The sequence below is a fragment of the Paroedura picta genome, chromosome 3 (genome assembly GCF_049243985.1).
Source record: "Paroedura picta isolate Pp20150507F chromosome 3, Ppicta_v3.0, whole genome shotgun sequence".
NCBI lineage: Eukaryota > Metazoa > Chordata > Lepidosauria > Squamata > Gekkonidae > Paroedura > Paroedura picta.
In genome coordinates this window covers 77,726,550-77,739,197 of record NC_135371.1, presented here as the reverse complement: position 1 = coordinate 77,739,197, position 12,648 = coordinate 77,726,550, and the positions used below count along the sequence as shown (strand labels likewise).

Here is a 12,648-nt window from a genome sequence, read left to right as displayed (position 1 = left end):
CCTTGGCCCGGGACTGACAAGCGGAAGGTACAAAGCACTAGAATTCCAGGCCAATTAGGAGACATGGCTGCCAGTCTGCTCCTGATCACCGCAGGGAGAGGAGGTCAGTAGGGCTGCCAAGGGGGATGAGAGGCTTGGACAGGCAGTGCCAGCCCTTTTCGCCCCAAGGCTGTCCTAACTGTCATGTCCATATGTAAATTGCCTCAGAACCTTGACAGAGCTGGCCGGAGGCTGGTGAGTGCTCCCCCTCCCCCCTCCCTTCAGGCCTGCTGGGAAGGAGCCCTTAACAGACCCTGACTGTGGCGTTTCCGAGAGCAATGCAGGGGAGCTTGAGGGCCTTCCTTTTGAGGGTGGGGAACTTTCCCCTTCTACCAAACAGTTGGCTGACAGGGAGGCCACAGTAAAGCCCCTTCTCACTTAAAATACTGCTCTGGCCAGGGGTTAGACACAGCCAAGCCATGTGGCTTTCTTCTTTGCAACTCTCTGTAGATTTCAGGCCACTGCACAGCATTATTCTGCAGAGGAAACTGGCTCTTTTGTCTCCTGTTTCATCTGCACAACAACCCTGTGCAGTAGGCCTCAAATCTTTCAATTCAACAACAACCTGTGTGGGAGAACTTAAATGTTTCTTCTCTGCCAAAACCCTGTCCAAAGTAGCCCTTTCTTCCTGGGGAGCTGATCTTTATACTCTGCAGGTGAGCTGTAATTCCAGGAGCTCTCCAGGCCCCACCTGGAGGTTGGCTACCTCTGGGATGGAAATATTCCTGGAGGTTTGGAGGTGGGATTTCAAAATCGTACAATGCCTCAGAGTCCAGCCTTCAAAGGAGCCATTTTTGCCTGCAGTTGGGAGGGAGTGGTGCAGTTATGTCCCTCCTGGGCTATGGGCTATGGCCAGCCCTTACCAGAAACTGTTTGTATTCTGGGGTGCAGACAGGCAGACCAGCATCAGTCCTGTGAGTCTGGAAAGTGCAGGAAGATCTAAATAAATATTTACAGCCTGAAACTGTAAATAGCGAACAAGTAAATGGCTGGAGATAAATGGGAACTGTAATGAGTTTTTTTCCCACACAACACACACATTCAACCCCATGCCCTTACAGACTGGACAACTTTTCCCCTTCCTCTTCCCACTGCCAAGCTCTAGCACCCATTGTATTCTTGGATACAACAGGCTTTGCCCCTAGTACATTAAATAAAACAGGATCTACCTACCTTTTCAGGACATTTTTAACATGCAAAGTAGGCAAAATTTCCCCCAGCATTTATTAACACCCCCTGCCGTTCAATTACACATTTCCCCTACAATAAAGTTCCCTTTTCAGCTTTATTGTAATTATTCACATATTGGATTTTGTTACCTGAACAGGATAGTCCAAGAGGATAGGAACAATAAATACATGTGAATCTTATCCTAATATTGCAGTGTATTAATAGTGTGTACATTGCTGCTTCATTTCCATAGTAGAAATTTACTTTGTGCCACAGTATAAGTTTCTGTTTTTTTCTGAAAGGATACATAGTGTTGGGAGCTGGTGCTTGGCCCCAACTCGACCCCACCGCGCCTACCCAAGCTGAGGACAGCCAGTGATCTAACTCAACCTTTCAAGGAAAGCTGGGATAAGGTGGCAGTTGGGGCCCAGGCAGATTGCTCTGGCAGAGCTGAGAATAAGGCTAGGAACAAGACAGCAGCAAAGAAAGGCAAGATCAGAAGGCAAGGTGAAGCCTGGATTTGGGGAAGGAGAAAGATGGAGGAGGTAGATGGCAACAGAGGAGTCAAAAGAGAGGGAGAGGGTGAAAGAGAGCCAGTTGGGGGAAGGAAGATGACCTGGGTGCCAGAACTCCAATTCTGAGGCTAGTGGGTCAGGTGCCCTTTTTGGTGATTGGATGGAAGAAGGCTGGGAGCCAATCTCTATGGTAGGGGAGCATTATGCACAGAAAACGTTCTATGCTTCATGCCTGTGGGGGGGGGGGGGAGAAATTGTGATTATGTTCAGTAGGACTGATTATCTTTTATCAGGATCTTAATTATCTTTATCCATGCTTTTTCTATATATATTTGTGAAACTGCCAGGGGGGTGGAACATGTCTGGGTGTCCAAGCTCAAATACAGGCCAATCAGGGTGCAGACAGTGCAGGAGCCACCGGCTACCACAAGAAGGAAACGGCAGTGGCAAATGCAAGAAGGGACCAGCCCTGAGCACAAGCTCAGCCCTCACTGCTGCCACTGGCCATGGCAAGAAGGGGGCAGAGGCAGTAGCAAAAGACTGCCAGCGAAGAGCTTGACGCCAGTGCCTGGTGGCCCACACCTCCAAAAAGCTGCTGCCGCCGCCACCGAAAAAGCCATGTCGGTGGTGATGAAGATGCACCAGCCACTGGCAGAATATGGTGATCCGGCAGCTGTGCCAGGAAGGCGTAGACTGCCACAGAGAACCCATGATGGTGCCGAGGGGCCTGCTCTGGAGGCCCCCACGCCAGAGGACGCTGCCCACACAACCTTACCACCGTACGTCCATCCATCACGGGGCCTCACCACACGATAAACCTGCCACTGGGGGAGTGGGCCATTGCTAAGTTGCTGTGAGCCCTCTCCAAGCCCTGCCTCCCCCCACCTGCCTCCTGCTAGTGCCCACTGCATTTCTGCATGCAGCGGGCTTTCCAACTAGTCTCTAAATAAAGCATACAGAAGGTATACAGTATGTAATAGATATCTACTTAAAAAGTAATGTCCGTGCAACCTGTTCCATTAAGCGACAAAGAAGTACTCCCCTGGCTTTCCGTTTTTCTAAAGGATTGCTGTATCTGGTAGTTATTGCAAATTGCAGACTAATTATGAGACTATAACTGGTTTATATTTGTTAGTGCCCTGACACTGAATTTAATTTAACTGTGATTATCACTTACAGAAAAGATTACTGAAGCATTTATGTAGATATATGATTAGGAATGTCACAAGAAGAGTCAGAAATACTTCTATATTGTTCCCCAAATTATTGAATATACAGGCTAGCTTTCCCTCAGATAACCTGCCTGTTTTCATCAATCTGAATGGCAAGACTGTGAGTTCTTTACAGCAATCTGTTTGAAGAACTGGAATTTGAAACTGTGTAGGAGGTCCTGATGGATACATAATCTGTGGGGAAAACAGAAGTATCAAAAGGAAGAAGAGAGTTCAATTAGCAACTAGGCATGTGCATTCAGTTCACCCAAACTGAAAAACTACTAAAAAATTACCGGGTTTTTAAAGGTATGTCTAAGCCAACTGGTATAGAATAAAGGCTGGGGGGAGGAGTCGCCAGTTTGGTGTGGTGGTCAGGAGTGCGGATTTCTGATCTGGCATGCCGGGTTCGATTTTGCACCCTCCCACATACAACCAGCTGGGTGACCTTGGGCTCGCCACAGCACTGTTCTGACCGAGCAGTGATATCAGGGCTCTCTCAGGCTCACCCACCTCGCAGGGTGTCTGTTGTGGGGAGAGGAATGGGAAGGTGACTGTAAGCTGCTTTGAGCCTCCTTCAAGTAGAGAAAAGAGGTATATAAGAACCATGTCTTGCAACCTTTTTAAATGCCTGGGAGTAAAAAATATCACCTTTCCCAAATATTTTCTGAAGCCCAATACTAATATTTTTGGTGGGTTGAGTATACCAAACCCAAAAAATACTGCTTGTTGGGGGAGTTTTTTTGTTTTATTTTCCAATTGTCTAGTAGCAACTATATAGATCTATGTGATTGAGGAGCTCATTGCTCTTTCCATAAGACAACAGAGATGGCAAAGATGGCAAAGAAACTTCAGAAGGATTAGTTGCTTAGCTGTACCAAGATAGTCACTTTAATCATGCAATGAGACAGAACTGGAATTCTATAAGTCTGCTTAAAATCTGACCTCATAGGCTTGATCTTTTCTTTTTTTTAATTACTATTGCTGCAAAACTGATATTAGCTGTGCAGTGTTAAATAGAGACTGATTCTGCACAGAGGTATAAAACGCACACCACCTCCTGCTTGCAAAGGCGCAATAGGAAACTGCATGTTTGCATGCTTCCTCATGGGAGGCCCCTTTAATGTTATCTCAGTGCATCATTGCAGCTTTTCCCTTCCCAAAGAGGGGGCAGAGAAGCCTAAAGGGTAGACAACCCACACTTTCCCCCCCACTACTCAGATTGTCAATCATCGCAAGCCACCAATCCTTTCAAAACAGTTGTTTTGTGGACTCAAACTTCCTTCTGCCCCCAAATCCCAAAATTATTATTTTTTTAAAATACACTTTCACATTGCTATGGGGAAAAGCCACAGCAGTAAAACATTTAAAAAAAACCCTTGCACTTCCACATTGCTACAGGATCATGCCACAACAATAAAACATTTCCTTAGATCTCTTTTCGGGATTCTTTGTATAATGGTCTCTATGCTTGGGTAGATCTGTGATAGTTTGGCCATGGTAACGGGACCCCGATGATTGTGTGTTAATGATAAAGTTTTAAAACACGTGCCCCTGTGGGCTCCACGGAGCCTCAGAGCTGGAAGGGGCGACCCCCTGCTCCCACCTGGGCTTGCAGAGGGGGCCTGGCCCTCCCCCACTCCCTCCCCGGGCCGTCCAAACCTCCTCCTCACTGTGCCGGCTTACCTGGCCCTGGCGTTCAGCATACCCATGCGCTCTACTCCGGGTCAACCCAGCATTCCCCGCCCCGTGAATATATGGGGAACAGTGGGGCATCCTGGCCCGCTGCAACGCGATGGCGGCAGCGTGTAGTAGCTGCCACCATGCATAAGAGGCCTATCTGTCCTCTCTTATACATGTCAAGGGCAGACAAAACTCACAAACAGGCTTCTATAGAAAGAAAGCTTTAATTGGAAGTAGATATGAACACTATAACATTTGAAGTCAGGTCTGTTTTATATCAGGGATGCAAGCAGTTATCAATACAATTCTCCCGCCAAAACCAGATCCGTTCCCAAGGGGAGGGGTTCACTCTCACCCAGGTGCCATCCCAGGCTTCCTGCCAAGGTGCCAGAGTTAGCACGGCCTTGGTCAGGACGGCGCCTCAGCCTAGCAGATAAGATGTATCACAGCAGGGAGACTATGCAGTGTGAAAACGATGGGATCAAAGGAGGGGGGATCAAAGGGATACTACTGAGCCATAAGCATTTTGGTTACATGAGAAAGGTAGCAAGGACAAAACACATCAAAAATGGGGTATCTCGGGTTCACTGAAATCAAACATGGCAGAGAGCAGGAGCTGATTCTGACAATACATGCACACAATTATTATACATATATATATATATGCACAATGTGCTAGGAATATATCAGAAAAAAGAAAAGGTGGTTGCGCATAACATAATCCAAAGTGCAATAGTGTTTTTTTTACATTTTCCTAAACTCACATTGTTTCATCCATAAGGGAAAAAGTAACTACATCACTGAACATTGCATATATCTACTCAATCCAATATTTTCCAGCTTCATACTTTAATAATTCTGTTTCTTTGCTTGGAGATTCCCAGCAATGCTTCTATTTACTTATACGTAAAGGCAAAAAACCCCAGATTTTCAGGTCATGAATATAAAGCAATAAAGTACACTGAATCTTAGGACATGGTTCAGATTCAGTTCAGTTAGTTTTATTACGGTCATAGACCAGCATAAGATGATACAGAAACATCCATTAAAACCAGGAATTAAAACATCTTAAAAGATAACAATAGAAAATAGAAAAGGTAGATAAACACAGCTGTCCAGATTCATTTAAAACAGACCATTCTATTACGAATTTTGATCCCTGCTGCGCAGAACTTGGCAACTCTATAAGTTGTGTTATTTTCTATATCTGCAAGCAGCAGAGAAATGTAAAATTCTCTTGAGCACCCTGTGAATCTGCCTAGCAGCGGAAGAATTAGACTAGTTCGAATCTCATTATAGAATCCACATTGAAAGAAAACATATTCCATGGTTTCTACATGTCCAGAGCCACAGGTGCATTTCCTTTCAGTATAGGGTATTTTCCGTCCCAAATCTAAAATTATACCTACATGCGGCAACACTGACAGCAGTGGCAGACTGGATAATTGATCCAATGACAAGAGATTTGGTGCTGGAAAAGGCAGATAGTAAGCAAAGCTTCCATGAAATGCTTTGGCCCTCTTTGAAAACAAAAGGAAAGGAAAAACCTAAGGTCAACTTTTGGACAAGATCTCTTCTAACGATCTGGAATAAATACAAAACAAGACTTTGCTCCTCATCATATTTACTGAAATCGCCAATAGAGGCGTATTTTTCTAGACAGCAGCAAAGAAGAATAACATGCCCAATGTACAAGGACTTGTTAACGAGAACAGGTGAGCTCAAGAGTCTGCAAGAATTAAACAAAGAAGGATATGAGCTACGATGGATGGAGTATAACCAACTGAAAGCCAGACTAAAAACAGACTTTGAGATTCGAGTGGACAAAAACTCACCTCTTAGTGATTTTGAAAACATGTTATTGCTCAAAAAACCACACCTACAGGGCCAGATCTATAAACTTCTTTTGAAATACGAGACTGAGTCAGAACAAGTAAAGAATTGTATGATTAAATGGATGCAAAACCTGGGCTCCATAATTGGTATGGAGGAATGGGAACGAGTTTGGATCAAAATTCCTAAACAAACTAACAGCCAAATTTTAAGGGAAAACTGGTATAAGATGTTTTATAGATGGTATATTACTCCAAAGGTCATTGCAAAAATCTCAGATAGGTTTGATAATAAATGTTGGAAATGTCATAAAGCAGTAGGTTCTTTTTATCACATGTGGTGGAATTGTGAGAAAGCAAAAAAGTATTGGGTTAAAATACATATGGTGTTACAGGAAATATTTAAAATGCGATACCCAATGAAGCCTGAATCTATGCTGCTAAGCTTCCACCCAAGTGCTTTACCTACTTCTTCTAGAATCCTCTTCTTCCATGCAACTACGGCGGCACGGTTGGTATGGGCGAAGCACTGGAAGGCGACTGAGACTCCAACTATTTCTACATGGCTTGATAAATTAGCGGACTTAGCAAAAATGGCAAGACTCACCAACATGGTTAAGAAGAGATCTCCGGAAGAATATGATGAACAGTGGAGTGATTATTTGGACTTTCTTAAGAAAGACAGCAGTAACTGTTAGATTAGGACCAATATATAATGGGAACTGACTATATATCTCTTGAGATAATATCAGACTACATCAAGTATGATATACGTGTATTGATGACACTTATCAGCTGGTCGCTTCTTTGTTTTTTGTTTTTCTGTAAATGCTTTTTATAAGAACAAATAACAATAAAAATTGAATAAAAAAAAAAGTATAGGGTATTTTCCTATATCTTCCTTCTAATACCGCCGAAGGGAAGGCATCACAGCATGCTAAAGTGAAGGCCCTCCTATGACTAGGTACATCAAGCTTGGCCAGATATGTCATAGGGAAAGATGAATATCTATTGGGTTCACTAATAATGAAAGATGGGTTATTAGCTAGGTCCTCTTGGCGTTCTATGTCGGTCAGTCTCTGCTTAACAACTTCTTTGGCCTGATCATATCCCATACTCAGTAGGAACTCAGGAGAGAACCCCAAGAGTGTGATTTTAGCTCTGATGTTTCATTACCAAGACGATTGATAGCCATTCTCAGTTGTTAGTGGGGCAAGGCCACGGGGGGAAAAGGACAGTCTAAGCCAGTAATTTAAAGCAGTCAGCCATACTCTAGCCTCCATCTTCATGAAACCTGTCTCAAGTCTCAGAGTAATGTTGGAGACACACTTTGGCACTTGAAGAGCAGATCTTAAAAATTTAGATTGAACCCTCTCTAAGGGGGCCAAGTTTGAGAGGGGTCCCAACTGTGTGCCATATAATAGTTGTGACACTGCCTTGGCTTCAAATAATTTGAGTGCTGCTGGTATATATTGTCCACCTTTTGATCTAAAAAACTTAAGAATGGCATTTGCACTTTTCTGTGCGTTGTTGGCCACATAGTCCCCATGGGCTTTCCAGCTACTAGAGGTCTGAAAGACCACCCCTAAGTATTTGAAATGACAGACCTGTTCAATTCTGTGCCCATCAATGATCCAGGAATGTCTCTTAGGTTTTTTAGCAAATGACATAATTTTGGTTTTCTGGTAATTTAGTTCTAAATGGTCAATTTTACAGTATAATATTAAAGCTTTCAGGGCTCTTTTGAGTCCAACAGCTGTTTTGGATAAAATTACTGCATCATCTGCATAGAGCAGGGTTGAAAGATGTCTTCCAGCAATTTTTGGGGGGTGGAAATTAATGTTCACCATATCATTAATATAGAAGTTAAAAAGAAGTGGGGCCAAGATGCATCCTTTTTTAACACCTTTTTGGGTTTTAATATCTCTGGAGAGATGACCTTCGGGGTTGCATCATACTTTAAGGGAGGTTTCCTTATGCAGTGTGCGTATTAAGTAAAGGAGACGGCGATCAAGTGAGGAGTTCCCATTTTTTCCCAAAGGTTGGTTCATGAGATGGAGTCAAAAGCAGCTTTAAAATCTATAAAAGCAGCATAAAGGGGAGAAATATTGCAGGAGAGATGTTTTTCGATAAGATGGTGCAATACCAGGCATTGGTCGATAGTAGATCTGCCCTCTCTGAAACCCACTTGCTCCTCTGCAAATATGTTTTTCTGTTCTAGCCAGTCTCGAAGTTTGGATTGCAAATGTCTTGCATATAGTTTGCTGATAATATTGAGGAAGCTAATGGGTCTGTAATTTGCAGGATCATTTTTCTTCCCTTTTTTATATATTGGGACAATAATTGCAAGTCCCCAGTCCTTAGGAATAAGTCCGTATGTATCAATGCAAGTAAAAAGTGAGGCCAAAATAGGAACCCAAAAGTCCAGGTTGTTTATTATAGCCTCTGCAGGAATTAGGTCTTCCCCTGGAGCTTCCCCTGATCTTAGCTGTGCTATTAGGCCCTTTATCTCTGCCTCAGTCACTGGTGCCCATGCTGGTAGATTTTCTATAGATTGATTAGGGCATCCTCTATCGCCTGGAGAATCCATATAGAGTTCCTGAAAATGAGTCTCCCAGGCTTCAGGGGAGATGTGACACTCCATTATAGATGATCCCTTTCTTTGGGAGCATGATGTCAAACGCCAAAATGAGGCTGGATCTTTGGATTTGCCAGCTTGTATAAGACGTGACCAGTTATTTTTCATGGCTTCCTTTTTCTTATAAGCTAGCAATTGCTCATACAGTCTTTTTTGATGGAGAAGATCCATTGCAGTTGTTGAAGTAGTATTAGATATGAATGCCTGGTAAGTAGAAACAAGAGCTTTCTTAGCAATGACACAGTCCTTATCAAACTATGATCTTGAATAATAATGCTTCTGTCTTACAAATATACTGTCTTTGTAGGATAAATGCTGGTAGATTTCTTGGGTAAGAGCGCTATAATTTTCCAGGAAAGCAGCTGGAGTTTTAGCTGTTATTAGAGTAGTTTGAAGGCATTGTAGACGATCTGTGTCCAGTAAATCAGTTGTTGATTGATTTAGTTGAGGAGTCCACTTAGCACGACAGTAGGATCTACCTGTTGGCATTAAGGCGGGCTGATAACAGTCCTCAATATGAAGCCTTTGAGTAGCAACATTTATATTAAGCATGACTGGAAAATGGTCACTGACAAATTTAGGAATAACTTTTAAGTTCTTAACATATGGAAGAAGATCCCTAGATACAATCATGTAGTTGATAGTGCTCATTCTAGCCCCGGATAAATAGGTAAACTCAGCAGGATTGTCTCCCTCTATCGCACCATTTAGTATATGGAGATTTAGCCTATAGGCCATTTGGGCTAAGCAGAAACCTGAAAGGTTTGGAGTCTTATCATTGGAACATCGTATGAGAAGAGTTCCGGTATCGTCATGTGAAGGAGGTAAACATTTATTTTGTTTATAAAGAGTATAGTCATCTGGGCCAGTCTGGCATTAAAATCCCCTCCCAAGACTATAGATGCATCTGAGTTTGACAGGATAAGATCAGCAATATACATTTCTAATTCTGCCCACATAGCTTTAATCAAGAGTTTCTGTTTCAAGAGGGTTAAGATATACATTTATTATCAGGAGACTGTGGTTTTTAAATTTAATTTTCATTGCCATAGCATTATTCTTAAAGGAGGGAAGAGCCTTCAGTTCAATATTAAGCTTGGTGGATGTTAAAATTCCCAGGTCTCCTTTTGCTCTCCCATATTTTTTCCCTGGTTCTGCTGCAACAGAGAGTAACTGAAATCCATTTATAATCAGGTCTTCTACAGTCCATGTTTCCTGCATCAATATGACATCATAGTTTGAAAGAAAGTTATTAAAACATGGATCCCTAATAGCTACTTTCCACCCTGCAATGTTCCAAGTTAGAAAAGTAATCTTGTGCTGGTCTATTGATTGTCATTGGGCTGTGTTAAAATTTGGAGGCTGGGAGGGTATTTTTGATAGTTCCTCCTTCTCTTGTATGTCTGGTGATTTAGACTGAGTCTCTTGTTGTGGTTCTAGCAGATTAAGCAAGGCAGCATAAGCTGCAAAATGTGGGTCATTGGCAAGCAGAGAACCCACCTCTTCAGCTGGGGTGGTATTCATTCTCTTGTTGGGAGAAGGAGTGTGTGGTAGTAATTTATTTTCTAGCTGATGAATCTCACTCAGTCAATAAAGGGTCTTGAGGGTTGGTAGCATCTGAAAGGGGTGTGTTTTGTTTGGTTGCCAAATTCATTTGAGAATTGGATTTTGGGGTTTTCACTTGCTCTTTGTCTGATGTTAATGCACACTCAAGGTCGGCTTCAGAGTCACTTTCGCTGTCTGTAGGATGGAATTCAAGGTGCTGTGCCACTGGCCCTCTTTGTGTGGTTCAGATTATTTTGAATTTTGTGCAAGAACTTCTGAAAGCAAATTTTTAGATTTATAAATTGTAACTTAATAGGTTTTCTTTTCCTTTCTTATTTATATGGTTTCATGCTTAATTCAATCAGTGTTCCCATGTTTAAAAATGGTGACCATAACAACCCGAATAATTTTAGACCTATTAGTTTATAATCAATTATAGGTAAGATTTATGCAAAACATCTTGAAAGGCGCCTAACTGATTGGGCTCACTCTCAAAGAATTATAGGTCCTGAACAGATTGGTTTCCTGCAAGGTAACTCAACTATAGATCATTGTTTAATTCTCTCATGCCCTCAACCAAGTGAAATGGAAGTTTCTCTAATTTACTTTACAGCTTACTAATTTACAGCTTCTCTGACTTCTCTTTCTATTTTATTCTCCTTGCCCCACAGTCTGTTCACAGTTCTCCAAGGGTGTCTACGCTATCTTTGGCTTTTATGAGAGAAGAACTGTCAACATGCTCACATCCTTTTGTGGAGCTCTCCACCTCTGTTTCGTAACACCCAGCTTCCCTGTCGACACTTCGAATCAATTTGTTCTTCAGCTGCGCCCTGAACTGCAGGATGCCCTCATCAGTGTTATAGAATATCACAAGTGCCAGAAATTTATGTACATTTATGATGCTGACCGGGGTAAGTTGTTAATAAGCAATGAAGACAATCAGGGCAAGGGGGGGGGGTTAGACAGAGGAGGTACTGAGGACCTTAGTTAAAACCTTACCTCAGCAATTAACTTAATAGGTGGCCTTCGGCAAGTCGCTACTTTTTGGGTTTTACCATCTGCTTTATTATATAACAGACTGTTATAATACTAGCACATTCTGAAGTGCTATATAGATATAAACTATGCAGATTTTTGAAAAAATAACACAAATGGAATTATATATCGAAGCACCTGATGAACAATGTTTTTGATATCACTGACAATTGTCAGTAATGAGAAGATGTAAGGAAAGATGTACATAAAAATTGAATCTGGGATTCATCTTTGTTTCTTTTTCTAACTTCATCCATTCCATCTCTTTCTCAGGTTTTTCAGTTCTTCAAAAAGTATTGGATACCGCTGCAGAGAAAAACTGGCAGGTGACAGCTGTCAATGTCATGACAACAACAGAAGAGGACTACAAGTCACTGTTCCAAAACCTGGAGAAGAAGAAGGAGCGGGTAGTGGTGGTGGACTGTGAAACGGACCGGCTGAATGCTATCTTGAGTAAGGTATGTTAGTGTTGAGATTGGGTATGATGAATGGTGGGATAAAGAAAATGGGAGGAATGTAAGACAATGTTTTTCAAACCAGGGGCTGAGTAACACCTGTGGGAGAACTATGTCAACTAGCTTCTAAATCACTTCATAGTACCATCCAGAAAACATGCCATTGCTGGGATCCAACAGTTCAGCTCTAGGGCTGCTAACTGGTTGAATTACTTTAAAGGTGTATATTCCTAATGAAGTCAACATAATTATTTTAGGTATATACCTGAGCTGTTTTTTCACCCTGTTCTCCAGTGTAAATCTGTCTTTTTATTATTATTATTATTATTGTTGTTGTTGTTATTGTTGTTATTATTGTTATTATTTTTAGATTTATTTCCTGCCTCTCCCGATAGGCTCGAGGCGGGTCACAACAACTAACCCCATTAAAATTCCCATTAAAACATCAATCTATTAACATGACGGCTAAAAATCCCATCCCTCCCCCAATTATCAAAGAGGTGAAGAGGAAAGGATAGGGGAGTA

General features: G+C 42.2%; 1 protein-coding gene across 6 annotated transcripts in view; it reads left to right on the top strand.

Moving 5' to 3' along the window:
- GRIA1 (glutamate ionotropic receptor AMPA type subunit 1) overlaps positions 1-12,648 on the top strand; it is a 436,679-nt gene that overhangs the window by 214,831 nt on the left and 209,200 nt on the right. For all 6 annotated transcript variants that reach the window (XR_013229187.1, XR_013229186.1, XM_077326499.1 and 3 more), the window contains 2 exons: positions 11,305-11,544; positions 11,942-12,126. Coding sequence is in view for 4 of the 6 variants with exons in the window: in XM_077326499.1 (XP_077182614.1) it covers positions 11,305-11,544; positions 11,942-12,126 (425 nt within the window). In the remaining 2 variants the exon portion in view is untranslated. The remainder of the gene's footprint in view (positions 1-11,304; positions 11,545-11,941; positions 12,127-12,648) is intronic.